The sequence below is a fragment of the Pelophylax lessonae genome, assembly GCF_965119305.1.
Source record: "Pelophylax lessonae genome assembly, chromosome: 6".
NCBI lineage: Eukaryota > Metazoa > Chordata > Amphibia > Anura > Ranidae > Pelophylax > Pelophylax lessonae.
This window is the reverse complement of record NC_138773.1, coordinates 249,774,807-249,796,204: the sequence shown is the minus strand read 5'-3', so window position 1 is coordinate 249,796,204 and position 21,398 is coordinate 249,774,807. Positions and strand designations below refer to the sequence as shown.

The following is a 21,398-nucleotide window of genomic DNA, read 5'->3' as shown; positions in this document are numbered from 1 at the left end:
TGAGTATTGTTGCTGACCATGCCCATCCTGTTGGCTATTTTCAGCAGGATAATGCACCATGTCACAAAGCTCAAATCATCGCATTACTGATTTCTTGAAAAAGAAAAAAAAAAAAGAGTTCATTGTACTCCAATGGCCTCTACAGTCACCACATCTCAATCCAAAAGAGCACCTTTGGGATGTTGTAGAATGGGAGATTAGCATCATGGATGTGCAAATGTGCAGCAACTGTGTGCTGCTATCATGTTAATATGGACCAAAATGTGAGAAATGTTTCCAACACATTGTTGAATCTATGCAGTGATGGATGAAGGCAGTTATTAAGGCAAAAGGGGGGATCCAATCCAAAACAAGCAAGGTGTAACTAATAAAGTGGCCTGTGAGTGTATATTGCCAGAGAAAATACTGCAGATAAATTGGGGATAGATGCGACGCATGGATGGTGTTGTGTGCACTGTTTAGGAACCTAAACATTGAGGAAATGTCTTTGCCAAAGCATGTACTTTGATTTACTAAAGGCAAATAAACTGTTGCCCCAGAGCTTAGTAAATGAGGTAAAGCTTCACTTTGCTAGAAATACCTAATCGCATGCAAGAAAAAAAAAAATAATTTGCTTGCACATGATTGGATGATTGAAGTCAGCAGAGCGTCTGCTCATACACTAACCTCCGGAGCAGCTGCTCCTGCAGAGTGCAACTGCAGTTTGCAAAGTGCAGTCTATATGTTCTTTAGTGAATCCACCCCATTGTGTTCTGGGGACTTATGCATATTGTAAGGGCTTAAATCTGAGAGCCAGTGCTTTCAATTACCTGCTTTGAAAGTGAAAAAACACTTCTTGGCCCCCAAAGAAACCTATAAGATTTAGGACCTTGAAAAAAGTGGGAGTAGTTAGTCTCAACTAAACTCCATGCATGGTCACCAGCACCTGTATTGACCACTGCCAGTCTATATAGTCTTGCTGCTGGAAATTTATATACCATCACCTTTTATAGGATATTTTCTCATTGGGGATTTGTGCAAATGTTTGTATGATTTAATAAAACAATAAAATTGGATTCAACATTTAAACTTTATTTCATACGCTTAACAGCAAAGCCACCCCAGCAAGAATCCATTTAGAAGGTCTTTCTTTGGTCTTCAGGTGAAAAGACCACACATAAGTTGAGCTTCTTATCTTTGTCTTGTAAACTGGGCATTCATACATGTTTCTTGTGTCCTGTCTGTCGTTTGGAATTGCTCGAACAAAGATGACTGGCATGATAGGATTGGGAGCCTTTAGACGAGCCTCAGCAATGTGCCCTCCTTGAATATCCCAGTGTGCACCTGTAAATATCAAAATATAAATCAAGTCAAAGAAAGAAGAAAGTGCTTTTCCTTTTGTTCATTGATACACAGCTCCTTAGGATTCTTGACTATTGGATTACACTTCCCCTAGAGGAGTAGGACACTAGGCAGAAAAAAAGCACTTGACTATGCCTATGGGCAGTCCCAGGCGGTATACTCCTCCCCCCCTCTCTGCTATAGGTACTATTGTGTGTTTTTTTTTTTTTTGTCAGCCTAGCCAGGAGTAAGGACCTAGTTCCTTGCCGGGATCCTTGGTCCTGGCAATTTTTTTTCTTTTAAATGCCTTTTTTTTTTCCTCTCCCGTTTTTTCCTGCGAGATCTACAATCGACTGCCAGACTGGACAACAGGATGAATAATCTAGATCCAATGGTCACCCCAATCTGGCCAGCGAGCACACAGACAACACTTCCACGATAGGTCGGCCGTGACATAGACCCACTAAACTGGGGCTGGCCTGCGCGTTAAACCCCTCACGAGGTCCCATATGACCGGGTCTCGGTCTGCATCACAGGGTTCCTCCTGGATGACAGCCCCCCCCATTTCAGTGGCGAGGAGGGTCTGTCTGGAGAGGTACCCGTCTGGTTCTAGATCTGTTGTACCCCTCCGGAGGGTTATGAGGTTGATGGTGGTCCTGGAGTCATTTTTGTGTCCTGGGTGGAGGTGGCTTTTGAGTGGCGGGCTAGCAAAAAGTGCCCCCCGCCTTCCCCTGTCTCCTCCAGATTCTGAATCTGATTCAGCCACTGCGGACCTGGCCTACCCTGTGAGGTCTGCAGCCACGCTTCCTTTTTTTTTTTTTTATTATTAGTAAGGACGATTCCTCCACACCTGTATCTGCGCACAAAAAGGCGCTAGTGGACACGCTGATTGTGTCCGTGCGTGAAACTTTAAAAATGGATGCAACGGAGGTGCCAGTCCCCTTTGGCATTCACAAGCTGTCCTAGAGCGGCGAAGGGCTTTCCTTTTCTCCCCCATTTTGACAGATTTGTCGCAAATGAGTGGGATGGACGTCACTTTGTGATTCCCAAATGCTTTGCGATGAGGTAACCCTTTGAGAAGTCCCTCCTTAAAAAGTAGACTGTTCTGGTGGAACCCCCCTGGTTTCCAGGTTGAATAAGGCAACCATGATTCCGGTTGAGAAATTGCTGGCCTTTAAGGATCTGGTTAACTCTGTTCATTGTTGCTGGTTTGGTGCTGGTCTTCACCATTGCCCTGGTGTCGCAATCTGACCGGGTGGGCTAAATTTTTTTCATGCCATGACCTGGAGGGTGTGCAGCAGTGGTACTTATGCACGTATTGTTGTCTGCAGTTGGTCTGCTTTAACTGATCTACCTTTTTAAGGAGACTGCCTGTGTGAGGATACCCTGAATGACATCATTAAGAGTCTCACGGGGGGGAGAGTACATTTCTTCCACAGGCTGGTAAGGTGCAGGCGTGGCCCATCCTCTGCTCACAGGAATTTTTTTTTGTCCCTCAGGATCGACTGATAAGGGTTCAAAACCTTTCAAGTCCTCCTGCGGAAGTTTCAAGCGGCCCTGGTCTGGCAAGAAAAGAGCACCCCTTCAGCTTCCTCACCTGTGCCTAGGGTAATGTGACGTCTTCCCTGGTTTCTGGGCCCATGCACCTCCTTGGTTCATTCTTTCCCTCCGGAAAGGTTCTTTCCTTCCAATGTGCTCCTGTCCCTGGACCAATTGCAAGCTCTTTGGGGCTGTTCAAGATCTGCTGCGGCAGGGTGTGATTGTCCCGGTACTAGTTTCGGAACAGTTTTAGGGCTTTTATTCAAACCTGTTCACGGTACCAAAGAAAGAGGGAAAGGTGCATCCAATTCTGGATATCAAGACCCTGAACTGCTTTGTGGGGGTACAGAATGGAGTCCAGTCGCACGGTAGTGGCATTCCTACATTGGGGGGATTTTCTTGCCTCTATAGACATCAAAGATGCTTACTTGCACATTCAAATATGTGCCCGGCACCAGTGTTTCCTCCGCTTTGCTGTAGGAGAGGAGCATTATCAGTTTGTGGCATTACCCTTTGGTCTTGCCTCCGCCCTTTGGGTCTTCACAAAAGTGTTGCCCCCGATTATGGTGTTGCTATGTCAGTGGGCAATTGCAATACTGGGTTACCTGGACGGCCTTCTCCTGTGAGCGAAGTCCTACAGTTCCTCCACATCGTCCTGATGGGCGATGTGGAGATCACTATAGAGACCCTGAGGGAGTTCAGCTGGCTTCTGAATTACCAAAAGTCTGCTCTGATTTCATCCAGAAAATTGGATTATCTGGGTCTGACTCTGGACTCCACTCTAGCCAGAGTGTTCCTCATTCTGGACAAACTCCAAAAGTTGCATGCTGCGATTCATCTCCTGCTTTCCAGTAGGGCCTTTGCTGGGCCTGATTGTATCTACTGTCGAGGCTGTTCCATTTACACATTTCCATACGAGATCCCTGCAAAGGAAAAACTTGGTCAAATGGGACAAGTGTCTGAAGTCTCTGGACAATCCAATCCGGCTGGGCCGGGAAATCAAAGGGTCTCTGATCGGGTGGCTTCGCTCTCGGGCTCTTCAACAGGGCAAGGCCTTTTTCCCCTTGTATTGGACAGTGGTTACCGCTGATGCCAGTCTGTCTGGGTGGGGAGGTGTCCTGATTTGGAGCTATGCTCAGGGTGTTTGGACTGGAAGAGTCCAGACTACTGATTTAAATGTCCTGGAACTTCAGGTGATCAGGCTGTGCCTGGATCACTGGACGGAATGTCTTCAGTGGTTTCCAGTGAGGATTCAGTCGGACAAAGCCCCGGCAGTGGCTTATGTCAATCAGCAACGTGGAACAAAAAGTGTGTTGGCAGCTCAGGAGGTAGCTGACATTCTGCGGTGGGAGGAACGCTTCATTCTGGCCCTCTCCACCATGCACATTGCAGGAGTGGAAAACTGGCAGGTGGATTATCAGCTATGTCTCCAATGGAGCACCCTTGAGATGGATCTGTTGGTGTCCCAGCTCAACAGAAAAGTTCTGAGCTTTGTGGCATGGTCAAGGGATCCTCTGGTGGCCCTGTGGGGCCAGTATTGTCTGATCTACGCTTTCCCGCCTTTGAAGCTTCCGTCGGCTCGAGGCAGAAGGGATTCCGGTCATTCTAGTGACCCCGGACTGGTCTGGCTGGTCTTGGTATGCTGATCTGGTGCAGCTGGTCACTGACGTCCTCTCAGGGAGGATCTGTTGCTCTCAGGGGCCAATCTTCCATCCTGCTTTACAGTTGCTGTCTTTGACAGCTTGGCTGTTGAAACCCAGGTGCTGAAGGATAGAGCTTTGCCTGGGTCGGTGATTCAGACACTGCTGAAGTAGACACTGCTGAAGGCTAGGAAGTCTTCCTCCTAAAAAGATCTACCAACGTACGTGGAAAGTGTACATTTCATGGTGTGAGTCGATTAGTACCCACCCTCGCTCTTTTCCAGTGGTTCATATCTAGACTTTCCTTCAACGGGGGGTTGAGCCGAAAATGGCCTTAGAGTACCATCAAGGGCCAGGTGTCGGCCTTGGCAGTCTTCTTTCAACAATCCCTGGCCATGCACTCCCTGGTGCATACCTTTTTTATATTCAAGGGATTTGACCTCTGACTCCACCGGGGCCGTCTCCTCTTCCGCCCTGGGATCTGAACTTGATACTTTCAGTTTTCCAGAAGCCTCCCTTTGAAAATATGCAGGAGATTCCCCTGCTTATGCGGTTCCAGAAGGTGGCCTTTTTGGTGGCTATCACCTCTGCTCACAGGGTGTTGGAACTGGCGGTGCTTGTTGTACCCCTTACTTGGTGGTCCACAAGGATAAGGTGGTTCTTTGCCCATGTCAGTCGTTCCTTCCAAAAGTTGTCTCTGATTTCCATCTAAATGAAGATGTTGTTTTGTGGCCTTACCTGTGTCCCAGGTCCAAACATCCTAAGAAAATTGTGTTACATGCCTTGGATGTGGTTCGGACGGTTCAGCCGTACCTGGCAGCTACAGAGTCTTTTCGGAAGTCAAACTCACTATTTGTGCTCACGGATGGGCCAAGAAAAGGACTGTCTGCTTCTTCTGCGACCATTTTCAGATGGATCACACAGACGGTGATTCGGGCCTATTCAATCGTGGGTCAGGTTCCTCCTTTCCCTGTCAAAGCACACTCTACTCAGGCACATAGTGCTTCTTGGGTCTTCCATCATCAGGCGTCAGTGACGCAGGTTTGCAAGGCAGCCACCTGGTAGTAGGTGCACACTTTCACTAAAATTTATCAGGGGGTCTGTTGCCTCTTTGGGGGTGTATTGTTCAGGTAAGCTCCAGTTGTTTTTGTTGAGCTCCTGTTTGTTACTAATAAGCCTTGGGAATTTTTTTTTTTTTTTTGCTCTTCCCACACCTCATGTTTGACACTGCTTTGGGATGTCCTAATGCCTAATGGTCAAGAATCCTAAGGAGCTGTGTCCGTCAATTAACGAAAAAAAAAATGGGATTTTTGACTTGCTGTAAAATCCATTTCTCTGCATTCATTGACGGATACAGTACCCACCCCTCTGTGGAGTTGTAATACTTCTAACACTGCTTGCAAAAAAAACTGAGTACTTATAGCAGAGTATACCTCCTGGGACTGCCCATAGGCATAGTAAAGTTTTTTTTTTTTTTTTACCTAGTGTCCTACTCCTGTAGGGGGCAGTATAACCTAATGGTCAAGAATCTTAAGGAGCTGTGTCAGTCCATGAACGCAGAGAAATTAATTTTACGGTAAGTCAAAAATCCAATTTTTGCCAACTCTGTGGCAAGGTCAGACTTGTTTAAAACTACTAATTTTCTGTAGTTGGTGGTATGTGATGAAAGGGGTATAAAGTCCTAAATTGTGTGTTACTCACGTTAAGGTTGCATGTAATGTATTTGGAATAACCACTTCTATCCAACCATTAACCAAATTAAATTCAGTTTAGTTTCCTAAACCAATCTACATCGTTTAGCATCGTTACAGGAAGACCTTAATAAAATAAGGGTTTGGACAGCTACATGGCATATGAGGCTAAATATTGAGAAATGTAAAGTTATGGACTTGGTTGCCAAAAAATGGACATGCAAGGTACTCCCCTGGGAACATTACTAATGGAAAAGAATCCAGGGGTGCTTGTAGACTTATCAAATAGTATTCAAACAGCATATGTTCAAGAATTTAATAAATAATTCTACCCCTTTTACAAATCCGTTCAGCCTCATCTTGCATATGCAGTAAAGTTTTGGTCACCAACATACATTCAGGAAAGAAGTGTTCAGTGATGGGCAACAAAGTTAAGAGGGGGGTGGAGGACCCCAGTCATGAGGATAGATTGGTTTTATTACTCTGGAGAAGAGGTGATAATTAGTACATAAACTGTTTATGTGAAGAGAACATATGGCCACTAGGAAGAACAATATACACGGCTATGGGAATTGTTGAAGATTGAAAATCATACACACAGGTTCAACGGGGTGCACCCTATTTCAACATTTATTAAACTATGTAACCCTTATCATACCTCCCCCCCCCCAACAATCTTCCAAATCTGCAGCCTGGTATTGGAAACTGAAAATAAAAACGCACCAGTGCTTTTTTAACATTTTCTAACAGACTCCCTAAGACACTGGTATATCATTCAGGTGCTGCCAACATCTCAAATGCCCATCATAGGAATGGAGTATCAAGCCTATAAGTCATAGCTGCGCCATGAGACTAACTACACATTATTCAGCACTTTGAATTTATAGCTTGATTGTACCCTCCACCCTGTGGGCCCTCATCTAATGTAGCAATGCTGATGGTTTGACTTGAATTTTCGCACAAAGAAAATTCAATCTAATAAGTTGCTTCACAAAGTCAAATGGCTAAAGGAATAGGTGTTTTCAGTAGGTCTTAAGCGCAGTATACAATAGGTAAAAATGAATAACATGATATGGGGATTAATAAGGATCACTTAAAAAAAAAGAAAAAAAAAAAAAAAACCTTTCGCCACAACGTATGGTACAGAATGGGGTGACATTGGCAAAGTCTAATACGGTGATATGAGAACATTGCACATAATTTTTAAATAGTGGAGGAAAGTGTCTGGGTTGTCCTTAGCAATTAGCTAGAGACATCTGACATGTTTAAAGTTTAGGCCAGAATTCCTTATAACATTCTGCATTACAAGTAATATTTATTGGTAAGGTACACCTTTGTTAGGTTTTTGAGGTATATGTATATATTTGATATACTGTTATTTATGGATATATGTTTTTCCTAGATATTTGAACTATGTATACTCCTGAGGAAGTGAATCTTCATGAAACGAGTCGAATCTCACATAGGCAAATCCAATCATTACCAGTTTCTATTATGTATTGTATTTTATGACCTCATTTACTTGTTTAATATGTATCAGAATGTGCCAGGGTTACACTGTATACATTTTTTGTATCATTATCTTGGACCATGTACACCTACATGTGTATCACTTATGTCTATCCCATTTCCATGGGTTTACATAATGTTTGTGAACACTATAGTTTTACTGTTAAGTGGTCTATAGATTTTTAATAAACAGATGTATTATTACCCCTCTGGTCTTTCTTACGTCGTATTCTCAATTTATCTGTTGCTGGCCACGCCTCATTTAAACTCTCAATTTTTGTTTTTGCTTTTCTAAAAGTTAGGTTTAGTTATGCTGTAAGTACAGATCTTGAGGACTGCCTGAATGCCTTTCGAAATGTTACCATATTATCTAAAAACAACCACTTTCATTATGCTGTGTTCACTGTATCTCAAACATTTTAATTTTTTGGTGTGGCATCACCCTTGGGATGTGCGTAAATGTAAAGGATTTTTTGCAGAGCAAAATGCATGTTTGAGAAATCTCAGATGAATGTTGACAATCTCTCACACACAGGTTCTGTGCTGGTTCTGTAATACTGTAGTGTAACCTTGACTTCAGTGAGACTGATGTCACTTCTTAGGGTATCATTGGCACGGGGGTTTTGCCATGCTGCAATTCCTAGCACCAGAAATCTACTGATGCCTGCTGCTGGGATTGACATCAGCGTGTGGATAGCATTGCCAACCAAGCCCATACACTGCAGTGAAGACTGTCATCAAGATATGTAGCGTGGCAAAACTTTCATGCAAATAGTGCCTTACCCTTGGTTCACACCTATGTGGGTTTTTATTGTGCGTTTTTTGCAGAAGCGCACTACAGTCCATTTAACATGGTGTCCTATGGCTCTAGTTTACCTAGATGAACCTAGAGTTTTGTGAGGGTGTGTTTTTTTGGAAAGGATCAGGGACTTTTTTTGCACCAGATTGCATTTTGCGTGTAGTAAACTTTTATGGACCTGCACCAAAAACGCAAGTGTTGTGTTTTTGATGCATTCTGCTTTTTTTTTTTTTTTGGCTAATAGGAAAGTACTGTATGCCAGTTCTGTTCATGGAGTGTGACTTTGATGCAACTTTACACTTTCTGGCACTCAAGTAGCATCAACGTTGTGCAAGAACCTTTGTGTCCAAAGTCACATATTTGGGTTAGAGCTAGGGTTAGCGGTAACTGTTGGGGTTGGAATGCTAACTCCCTTCCAAATTATTCTGAACACTAAATGTTCTTCTAAACTATCTTGTAACTCTGAACTCTCCTCTAACTTCTGTTCTAATCTCCTAAACTATCTTTTAACCTCTAAACTCTCTTCTGACCTTTGCCCTCTCTTCTGACCACTTGCCCATTCCCTTCCCTCCCCCCCCCCTTTTTTCTCCTCCACCCCCCCCCCCTTTTTTTCTCCTCCAACATATGACTTTGGACACATAAAAGTTTCTGTACTACCTTGATGCTACTTGAGTGGCAAAGAGTGTAAAGTTGCATCAAAGTCACACTCCATAAACAGAACTGTCATACTTTACTATTAGCCTGAACAAAAAAAGCATAACACGTGTTTAAAGACTCAAAATGTGACAAACTGCAATAACCACAACCTACATCTATGTGAACCTGGTCTTAGAGATAATAGCTCAGAAGCAAGACCGTTATCATCTACCTAAAGGCTGTCTTGAGTGGGTTTGAAACTCCCATTTAATAATCATAATTAACTACAATTACTTCACGCCTTGTAGTGACCAAACTGAAACAGTGACGCAGCAAACAGGAGCTGCTACCTACCTTCCAAGTACAGCCCATGTATGTACGCTCCTTCTCTAGCAGGCTGGGAGAATTCCTCCTTGTATTTCTTCATGACATCCACCGTAAGATGCATCTTATCTAGGGGCCATTCATTTTTCCGAGCTAAACTTTGCATGACAGCTGCAAGAATTGTTTTTAGTTGAATAACATCATCCTCAATTTGGTTCTTTATACAATCACTCAACATCTTTAACCACACAGTTAAACACCACTTTGCAAGATATAATATTCACAGAAATGTATGTTTCCTAGTTGGATAAATGGCACAAGTGAAATAAAGCAGTATAGTAGTAAACAAGCTCATTTCTAGCAGGCATACACATCTTCATACAAGTCATTATGCAACCTAAATGTAACCAAAGCAGCCTAAGTAAAGAAATCTTTTGATTTATTTTAAGCACTTCTTAAATTATTTTTGATTGATTGAGATATATACACAAACATATATATATATATATATATATATATATATATATATATATATATATGTTTGTGGGTTTGGTAGCACTTGAAGAGTCACAGGCAGCCTAACACACTTCACATAGAGGTAGGTAACTTTTTCAGAACTGTATCTTACCTAACATGGTAGCTTTGGGTGAAGGAACTTTTGGAACCAACAAAATTTGTACATGAAAACCACCCAAAACCCAGTTACTATAGCAAATTTTTTTCTGTCATGATATGTCAAATTTACATTTTACCCTTACTGGATTCTAAAATAATCTCTAATCCCTAATGTTATTAAACCATGTAACCCATCATTACAGCTGAACCTAACCCTAAGAATGTAACTCTTCACCTAACCTCTCTCTAAACTTTTACTGAAGCTAAACCTAATCAATAAACATACTCTAAGCCTTATAACCGATAAGAATGATTAAATAATCATAGAGGCAAGACACACAGTACGTAATCCCCTACACCCCAAACCCCAGCACTCAGGGTGTAAATAGAGCTGTTGCAGACCATTTAATTGTTGTGGGCTAAGCTGCAAATAAGGTCCAATACAATCTGGTTGTAATGATATATCCAAGTACAGTAATCCCCCGCTCCATCGCGGTTCAGTTTTTGCAGTCCCGGTAATTCGCGTTTTTTTTTGTAATGTTATTTTACTATATAAATCATTAAAAATGAAATATTTTTGTGTTTTTCATAGCTCTTTCTATGTCTCTTAGTATCTTTTATGTGTTTAAATGAGTTTCTATTGTTTTAAAAGTGTGTTTAAAGACCTTAAAATGCTTTTACACGTACAGTGACAGTAAAAAAATCATGCCTACAATGCATTTTAATAGGGTTTTTCTATTTCGCGGAATTTTACTTTTCGCGGCTGGGTCCGGAACGTAACCCCCGCAATGGAGGGGGGTTTACTGTACTAGTAAAAATAATGCACAGCTATACAGGTGCATCTCAAAAACTTCTACATGTAAAAATCATAATTTTTTGCTAGAAAACTACTCAGAACCTCCAAACATTATTTATATATATTTTTTTCAGCAGAGACCCTAGGGAATAAAATGGTGGCCATTGCAACTTTTTATGTCACATGGTATTTGAGCAGCAATTTTTTCAAACACGTTTTTTTTTTTGATGGATTTTTTTGATATAAATAAAAAAAAAAAAACAAAACCCTAAAGTTAGCCCAATTTTTTTGTATGTGTAATGTGAAAGATAATGTTACTCCGAGTAAATAGGTACCTACCATGTCAGGCTTTAAAATTGCGCACACTTGGGGAATGACGCCATTTCTCGGTACTTAAAAATCTCCATACGCAACACTTTAACCACTTGCCGACCGGTCACGTTGACCCTACTGCGGCAAAGTAGTTTGTCATCGTCCAGCGACGTAGACCTACGTCGCTGGATTCCTCCCCTTGTGAGCGTCGCGCTCCCGCTGTATTCAGTCAGGGATCGAGTATGGAGATCAGCCCGCTTTTGTAAACAAAGTGGGCGGATCTCCTAAGTGACAGGCAGGGACAGATTGCAGGATTCAGCATAGCTGAACCTGCGATCTGTGCCTGTGTCACACAGTCCCCTCCCCCCACACACGTTAGTAAGCACCAGGCATACATTAACCCCTTGATCACCAATAAAAGTTAACCCCTTCCCTGCCAGTGTCATTTTTACAGCAACAGTGCATATTTTTAGCACTGATTACTGTAGTAATGTCACTGGTACCCCCAAAAGTGTCAAAAATGTCAGTTAGGGGTCTGGTCTGTCCGCCGCAATGTCGCAGTCCCGCAAAAAAAAATTGCAGATCGCCGCCATTACTAGTTAAAAAAAAAAAAACAATAAAAATGACATAAATTTCCCGTAGTTAGTAGCTGCGATAACTTTTGCGCAAACCAATCAAAATATGCTTATTGCGATTTTTTTTTTTTTTTAACCAAAAATATGTAGCAGAAAACAAATGGGCCTAAAATGTAAAAAAAAAATAGATTTTTACATTTTTTTGGGGGGGGGGGGGGGAATTTCATATAAAAAATGTGAAAAATATTGTTATTTTTTCAAAATTGTCGCTGTTTTTTTGTTTATAGCTCAAAAAGTAAAAATCGCACAGGTGATCAAATACCACCAAAAGAAAGCTCTATTTGTGGGGAAAAAAGGACATACATTTAATTTAGGTACAGCATCGCACGACCGCGCAATTGTCCGTTAACCACCTCCCACCCGGGCCATAGTACATATACGGCCGGGTGGGAGTCTCGTCCTACAGAATGGACGTTCCGGAACGTCCTTCAGAAGGAGAGAGATTGCGCCGCCGCGGGCACGCGCAGCGGCGCGATCTCGATGTGCCTGTGTCCCTAGGACACAGAGCAACAAGACTCGGCAGGAGGGCCCTGTGATTGACCCTCCTGATCACATGACGGCTGTGACCAATCACAGCCGTCATGTAATGTCAATACAGCCGTTGTAACGGCTTTGATCTCTTCTCCTCCTGACAGATCCTGTCAGTGAGGAGAAGATCAGAGGATCGATTCTGCAGCCGGGGTGATCAGTGAGTATTTTTAATTACTCACTGATCACAGGGGGGGTCTGTGCTGGTAATCAGATGATTGATTACCAGTGCAGCCCTGGGGGGAGGGGATGCCACTAGAGCCACCAGGGATGCCCACCGTGACCACCAGGGATGGCAAACAGGGCTCAGAGAGCCTGCCAGTGGTGCCCCCCTATCAGTGCTGCCCACCAATGCCATCTATCAGTGCTGCCCACCAGTGCCCGTTATTGCCATCTATCAGTGCCGCCCACCAGTGCCCATTATTGCCCATCAGTGCCGCCCATCAGTGCCCATCAGTGCTGCCTATCAGTGCCCATCAGCGCTGCCTATCAGTGCCCACCAATTCTGCATATCAGTGCTATCTATCAGTGCCACATATCAGTGCCCATCAGTGCTGCATATCAGTGCCACCCCATCAGTGTCTCCTCATCAGTGCCTGTCAGTGCGGCGTCATCAATGCTCATCAGTGCAGGAAAAAACTTATCTATTTACAAAATTTTATAACCTAAACAAAAAAACTTTTTTTTTTTTTTCAAACTTTTCGGTCTTTTTTTATTTGTGCACCAAAAAAGAAAAAACCTGGCGGTGATCAAATACCACCAAAAGAAAGCTCTATTTGTGGGGAAAAAATGACATAAATTTGGTTTAGGTACAGTGTTGCATGACCGCTCAATTGTCATTCAAAATGCAACAGCGCTAAAAGCTGAAAATTGGTCTGGGAAGAAAGGGGGTTTAAGTGCCCAGTATTGAGGTAGTTAAAGTAACGCAGTGCCGAATCGCAAAATATGGCCTGGTCAGGAATGGGGTAAAATCTTCCGGTCTTAAAGCGGTTAAAAATATGCTCATTTAGAATTTTTTTGTCAAAGACATGTAGCTAAATACATTTTGGCCTAAATATATGACAAAAAATTAATATATTCGATATTTTTTAACTGTCAAAGTAGAAAAATATTGTTATTTTTTCAAAATTGTCGCATTTTTTTATTAATATCGCAAAAAATTAAAATCGCACAGGTGATCAAATACCACCAAAAAAGGACGTAAATTTCGTTTGGGTACGGCGTTGCATGACCGCGCAATTGTCCGTTAAAGTTGCACAGTGCCGAATCGCAAAAAGTGGCCTGGACGTACAGCAGGAAAACCCTCCTGTGGTAAAGTGGTTAAAAATGTTTCCAGTTTCGAGTTACAGAGGAGGTCTTGGGCTAGAATTGTTGCTCTCTCTCTAATGCTCACGGCGATACCTTATATGTGTGAAATGAATGTCGTTTACATATGTGGGCACGACGTACATATGCATTCACTTCTGCATACGGGGGCGCTTTACATTTTTTTTTTGTTTATTTTATTTTTATACTTTCCCTCTAATTATTATTTTTTGATCACTTTTATTCCTATTACATGGAATGTAAACATCCCTTGTAATAGGAATAGTGCATGAAAGGTACTCTTTATGGAGAGATCTGGGGTCAATAAGACCCCAGATATCTCCTACAGGCTAAAAAGCCTGAAATAAAAAAAACGATCTCAGCTATCCAGCTGAGGTCACGGCAGTATTTACAACTGCCAGGCAGTTGTAAACCTCCGGGAATCATAGAGACTGCCAGGGACCATTTGGTCTTCGGTATTCTCTATGGTGTACTTCCGCCACGGGCGGATTCCTTCTCTGGCTCACTGATCACACAGGCGAGCCGTAGAAGCACCGGAGCTCCCGCCGCCTATAAGAACAATCAAGTGGCTGAACAGCTGAAAAGAATTATATCTGAATAATGCCTGCAGCTGCAGGCATCATTTAGATATCCCCACTGTTAGCCCAGGACATCATATGACGTCCAGTGGTAAGGAAGTGTTTAATACAGAATTTTAGGCTTACTGAAAAGTATGTCCATGTACAATATAGTATGCACTCAATACTTGGCCGGGGCTCCATTTGCATGAATTACTGCATCAATGCGGAGTGGCATGAAGGCGATCAGCCTGCGGCACTGCTGAGGTGTTATGGAAGCCCAGGTTTCTTTCATAGTGGACTTCAGCTCGTCTGCATTGGTGGGTCTGGTGTCTCTCATCTTCGTTTTTACAATACTGCACAGATTCTCTATGGGGTTTAGGTTAGGCGAGTTTTCTGGCAAATCAAGTGATACCATGATCATTAAACCGGGTATTGGTACTTTTGACAGTGTGTGCAGGAGCTAGGTCCTAATGGAAAATGAATTCAGCATCTCCATAAAGTTAGTCAGCAGAGGGAAGCACGAAGTGCTCTAGAACTTCCTGGTAGAGGACTGCTCTGACTTTGGACTTGATAAAACACAGTGGACCAACACCAGCAGATGACATTGCTTCCCAAGTCATCACTGACTGTGGAAACTTCTCACTGGACCTCATGCAACTTGGATTCTGTGCCTTTTCACTCTTCCTCCAGACTCTGGGACCTTGATTTCCAGATGAAATGCAACATTTTCCACGGTCGGTGATGATTTGGGGAGCCATGTCATCTGCTGGTGTTGGTCCACTGTGTTTTATCAAGTCCCAGACGCAACAATGCAGACGAGCTTGAAGCCGCTATCAAAGCAACCCAGGCTTCCATAACACCTCAGCAGTGCCACAGGCTGATTGCCTCCATGCCACTCCGCATTGGTGCAGTAATTCATGCAAAAGGAGCCCTGACCACGTATTGAGTGCATACTATACTGTACATGGACATACTTTTCAGTAAGCCAACATTTCTGTATTAAAAATACTTTTTTTTATTGGTCTTATGTAATATTCAAATTTTCTGCGATACAGAATTTTGTTTTTTCACTATGTAAGTCATTAATCCTCAAATTTAACATAAAGATTGCCTAAAATATATCACTCTGTGTCTAACGCATCTATATAAAATATATGAGTTTCACTTTTTAACTGAATTACTGAAATAAATTAACTTTTTGATGATATTTTAACTGAATTACTGAAATAAATTAACTTTTAACTTTTGATATTATAAGATCAGTGTTAGAGTAGTTACTCAAAAAATGTAACTAGTTACTTCTGTAAATTGTAATGAGATTACTTTACTAGTTACTGCATTTGAAAAGTAACTTCACTACTTATTACTTTACTCTCCTCTTTCTTAATTGACCGTGTAGAAGAAGATACATGACACTCTTTCTGCATAGAGTTTATTGTATAAACACAGGCTTTGGGAAACATGAGAACAAAACCTGAAAAAACAGAATAAAACATAAAGTGCAACAAAAAGTAATAAACGTCATCTTCTCTATTCTTCGAAAAAACGATTGTATCGCACAGCTTGGGTTAACGCAGGAAAGCGCGTTCCTAAAGCCTAGTAAAGTAGTGTAGTTACCTCCTATAGCCTAGTAAAGTAGTGTAGTTACCAATATTAGTATTGTAACTAGTTACGTTTCTTTGTTACCAAAAAAAGTAATGTAGTTACTGTAATCCATTACTTTGTAACTCGTTACCCCCAACAATGTATAAGATGCACCTGTAGATGTAGCATGTTCATCAGGGATAATAGCATGCAGCAGTGTTTGTTATACTTTAACCACTTGCCGACCGCCTAATGCCGATCTACGTCGGCAGTCAGCCCCTCACAGGCAAAGCGTCATAGGTCTACGTCGCTAGCCTGTGAGGCTCTAGGGAGCAAGCCTGCGCCGCCGGAGGCGCTCCCGCTCGCTCACGGACCCCCCCCCTCGCGATTGTCCGTTAGAGCGGGAAAAAGGCAGGCGGCTAATGTAGACACAGCCGCTTGTCATTCTCCCCTGTGTAAGAATGGAGATCACACGGTTCTGCTATGTAGGACCGTTGATCTCTGTTCTTACACCAGTAGCCACATCCAATCAAAGTTAGAAACACGCCCCTAGGGACATACTTAACCCCTCCCTCTCAAATAAAGTTAACTCCTTCCCTGCCAGTGTCATTTTTACAGTAACAGTGCATATATATAGCACTGATTACTGTAGTAATGTCACTGGTAACCCCAAAAGTGTAAAAAATGTCAGTCAAGGGTCCAATCTGTCCGCCGCAATGTCGCAGTCCCGAAAAAAAATCGCAGATCGCCGCCATTACTCATTAAAAAAAAACAACAAAAATGACAAAAATCTTTCCCTTAGTTAGTAAACGCAATACATTTTGCGCAAACCAATCAAAATACGCTTTTTGCATTTTTTTTTTACCAAAAATAGGTAGCATAAAACAAATTGTAAAGGGAGAGCTGTGCTAAATTGATGGAAAACCAGAGTCACCCAGTATGAACAAAATAAGGTAAACCCACAATAACAGATGGTACTATGTCAAATAAATTCTCCTGCAACACAGACACATGTATGTCACAAATTGTCAGCAGGCATAAATACAGATGTGAGAAATAGTCCATCAAAAAAGTCCATAAGGTTGAATAGGTGTCCAGTGAAAAGGATGAAACCACACACCGCTTTCAACGTGTCTAATTCCACAGGTGCCACATGCAAAGAGCTCAAGATCTGCTTACCAGAGCTCATAGGATTATGAGCATAACACACATGTCCACAATTGGGCCAACCAAAATCGACCGTGTGTAGCGTAATACCACTATTCTTGGGCGGATGACCCCGAGCTGAAATAGGAGCCTCTCGGTGTTCCACGTTCCAAAAAAAGAAGGGTACGATAGCGTAGTACGTCCACACAAGTTTATTAAACATAGGTTAAAAGAAACACTTACATTGTATATAAGAACAAGCGCTTGTAATAGTCTAATGCCGCCCGACTTCCGGGTCGCGTCGTGGTGACGTCAGCACGCCTTCCCTACGCCGTTTCGTGACACCTCACGTCTTCCAGGGGAAGGGTCATCCCCTGGAAGACGTGAGGTGTCACGAAACGGCGTAGGGAAGGCGTGCTGACGTCACCACGACGCGACCCGGAAGTCGGGCGGCATTAGACTATTACAAGCGCTTGTTCTTATATACAATGTAAGTGTTTCTTTTAACCTATGTTTAATAAACTTGTGTGGACGTACTACGCTATCGTACCCTTCTTTTTTTGGAACGTGGAACACCGAGAGGCTCCTATTTCAGCTCGGGGTCATCCGCCCAAGAATAGTGGTATTACGCTACACACGGTCGATTTTGGTTGGCCCAATTGTGGACATGTGTGTTATGCTCATAATCCTATGAGCTCTGGTAAGCAGATCTTGAGCTCTTTGCATGTGGCACCTGTGGAATTAGACACGTTGAAAGCGGTGTGTGGTTTCATCCTTTTCACTGGACACCTATTCAACCTTATGGACTTTTTTGATGGACTATTTCTCACATCTGTATTTATGCCTGCTGACAATTTGTGACATACATGTGTCTGTGTTGCAGGAGAATTTATTTGACATAGTACCATCTGTTATTGTGGGTTTACCTTATTTTGTTCATACTGGGTGACTCTGGTTTTCCATCAATTTAGCGCAGCTCTCCCTTTACATCTTCTACTTAGTGACTCCCACTACAGCTGCTGCTTTTTCTTTGGCTTAGCGCGGTTATTTACTTTATAAAACAAATTGGCCAAAAAAGTTAAAAAATTTTGATTTTTACATTTGTTATGGGGAATTTCATATAAAAAAATTAGAAAAATATTGTTATTTTTGCAAAATTGACGCTCTTTTTTTGTTTATAGGGCATGATCAAAAAATCGCACAGGTGATCAAATACCACCAAAAGAAAGCTCTGTTTGTGGGAAAAAAAGGACGTCAAATTCGTTTAGGTACAGCGTCGCACAACTGTGCAATTGTCTGTTAAAGTCACGCAGTGCCGAATCGCAAAATAGGCCCTGGTCAGGAAGGGGGTAAAATTTTCTGGGGCTTAAGTGGTTAAAATGGCATGGATCTCAGGAGTTCCCATATAAAGGATGCATATGTAGGGTTTACTATCACTGAAAATTCAGTATCCAAATGATCACTAGATATGACCAGGAGATATGTGCAGCTGAAGTATGCAAACTCCAATGTTTATTGTAAAAGTCAAGCTTTACTCCCTCCCCCCCTCCTAGCTTTCAAGATGCCATTACTTGTATTATGATGAGCAACACCAGTAACTAAAAGTGAGGACCAAGAGACAGAAGTGGGATGAGCTCACTGTTTACAGGCAAAGTCAAGATTTGCTTATAACTTCTGTGCGTGCATTTTTTACTGGACAATAGCAATGTGCAGGAAGCATAAAGTGACTAACTCAAAGGTGCCAAAGTTTTGCCTATCCTAGTTAGTAACCTGCTGCAAGTATAGCCCCGTACACACGTACCGATCGTCGGCCAACCGATCGGCCGTCTTTTGTCCCCGGGCTGTCGTGTCCGCTGAAAAGTGCAAAAGACTGCACACGAATTTTGTCCGCCGACTGCAGAAGTGATGTCATGTGATGGTTAACTTTCCCTGTGTTTTTTCTTTTCTGAGCATGCCCAGTCTTGCAAATCTGCTGTCTGTCGGCCGAATTCTGTACTGACTGGCGAACAATCGGCCGTCCTGGTGTCGGCATACAAAAATTTCAATGCTTGCACGACAGATTCTGTTTGGCCGAAAGTGCGCTGTCGGCTGTCGGAAGCATCATACTAACAAGCCGAAAATCGGCCGATCGGTCGTCGGCCGACAATCGGTACGTGTGTACGGGCCTTATCTGTAGCTGCATGCACTTCATACTCAGCATCTGTCTTTTAACCACTTTACCACAAGAGCATTTTGCTGTCTTACGTCTGGGCCACTTTTTGCGATTCGGCACTGTGCAACTTTAACTGACAATTGCGCGGTTGTGCGACGCTGTACCCAAACGAAATTTACGTCCTTTTTTCCCCACAAACAGAGCTTTCTTTTGGTGGTATTTGATCACCTGTGCGATTTTTACTTTTTGCGCTATAAACAAAAAAGAGTGTAAATTTTGAAAAAACAACAATATTTTTCACATTTTTTTATATGAAATTCCCCCCAAAAAAATGTAAAAATCTAAATTTTTTAAAATTTTTGGCCAATTTGTTTTCTGCTACCTACGTTTGGTAAAAAAAATTCACAATAAGCGTATTTTGATTGGTTTGCGCAAAAGTTATTGCGTTTACTAACTAAGGGAAAGATTTCTGTCATTTTTGGTGTTTTTTTTTTAACGCGTAATGGCGGCGATCTGCGATTTTTTTTGCGGGACTGCGACATTGCGGAGGACAGATGGGACCCTTGACTGACATTTTTGACACTTTTGGGGGTACCAGTGACATTACTCCAGTAATCAGTGCTATATATATATGCACTGTTACTGTAAAAATTACACTGGCAGGGAAGGGGTTAATTTTATTGGAGAGGGAGGGGTTAATGTATGCCTGGTGCTTACTGACGTGTGTGGGGGGAGGTGACTGAGTGACACAAGGACAGATCCAGGGTTCAGCTATGCTGAACCCTGCAATCTGACCCTGCCTGTCACTTGGGAGATCCGCCCGCTTGTGTTTACATAGGCGGGCGGATCTCCACACTAGATCCCCGACGATCGGGGAAGAGCGGCGGCGATAGCCGCTGCTCCTCCCCAGGCCCGACTCCCGCTGTGACTGAAAACAGCGGGAGCGAGCCTCCGGCGGCGCGCGCGCGCCGCCGAGAAAGGGGGGTGTCGGACGACGTAGTACTACGTCGTCAGACGATAACGAGCCACTTTGCCGCAGTAGTACTACGGTACTCAGACGGCAAGTGGTTAAATGACATAATCTCTTTAACACTAAATTCATAATTTCAGATTTGCACCCCATATATATACCTACCTTACTGTTTTAGTGATAGGTGTTCTTTTTTGCACAGTTCAACATCCCTAGCATATTTTGGTATCAGTCCTGACCCATTTGATGGGTAACTAAAGGAAAGTGGCTGCTGATAATTTGATTTCCTAGTCACATTCCCTCTCCTAGCCTGCTGACCGGTCAATGGAGAATCAACGGATCAGTGAGCTCATCAGTGTCGATGCGGTAATCCCTCCAGAGCCATTGTGTTCTCCCAGCCCGTAGAACACAGTAAATTATTGTTAGCCGCTAGCAATAATCGCATGTAAAATCTGGCAGGCTGGTTGTACCCAAGTTGTTTAAAGCTGACCATACACTATGCAAACTGATTTTGCAATTTCCTATATATCTACCTTCAACTGTGTAGTGCAAGGGCCTGCCTGATTGGATTACAGAGCGAATGCATAGAAAGGTGGGACCTCTTATTTCATATATCTGGTACATCTAAAGGAAATATACAGAGATAGTACAGCGAGGCAGGCCCTTGCACTACATAGTTAAAGGTAGGTCTAAAGGAAATTGTACAATCAGAATGCATAGTGTATGGCCGGCTTTATACAAGTACATATGAGGGAGTGGATGGAGGCAAGCAGCTGTCAAGCCCCGTTCACATCTATGCGTAGCGGGGAACTCACATTGCTGCATGTGGCTTTTTTTGGCTATTATTGAGCATTTTCGCTTGCTAAACATAGGGCAGCCCATTCACTTAAATCACCCCAAAGAAGCTCCAGAACTCTTTTTTTAGAGCCGAGCGAGGAGCGTTTTTTACCATGCTTTTTGGTGCATTTGCAGTGTGTTTCTGAAAAGCAGGTTGTACATTTTTCAGTTTTTAGCTGTGTTTTTCACTTGGTTTTTTTTCACGTGGCAAATTGTGTTTGCTTCTGTGTTTGGTGTGTTGTTAACAATTAATGGCACCAAAAGTGCAACTAGTTCATTTTAGGTGTATAAAGGTGATCATACACTTTACAACCTTATACAATTTCTGTATGATCTCCTTTAGATTTACCAAAACTAGAAGGACATACCATCTATCTAATCACTCTGTATCCAATCAGGCAGGCCCTTGCACTACATAGTTGATGATAGATCTATAAGAGATTGTACAATCAGATTGTATAGTGTATGGTCAGCTTTAC

General features: G+C 42.6%; 1 protein-coding gene across 1 annotated transcript in view; it reads right to left on the bottom strand.

Moving 5' to 3' along the window:
• Positions 1 to 1,075: 1,075 nt before the first annotated feature.
• Positions 1,076 to 21,398, bottom strand: part of LOC309558730 (dynein axonemal heavy chain 11-like) — a gene marked incomplete at both ends in the record, with an annotated part of 1,130,439 nt that continues 1,110,116 nt past the window's right edge. Inside the window, 2 exons of the mRNA XM_082261779.1 lie at positions 1,076 to 1,323; positions 9,489 to 9,629. Of these exons, the coding sequence (XP_082117905.1) occupies positions 1,076 to 1,323; positions 9,489 to 9,629 (389 nt within the window). The remainder of the gene's footprint in view (positions 1,324 to 9,488; positions 9,630 to 21,398) is intronic.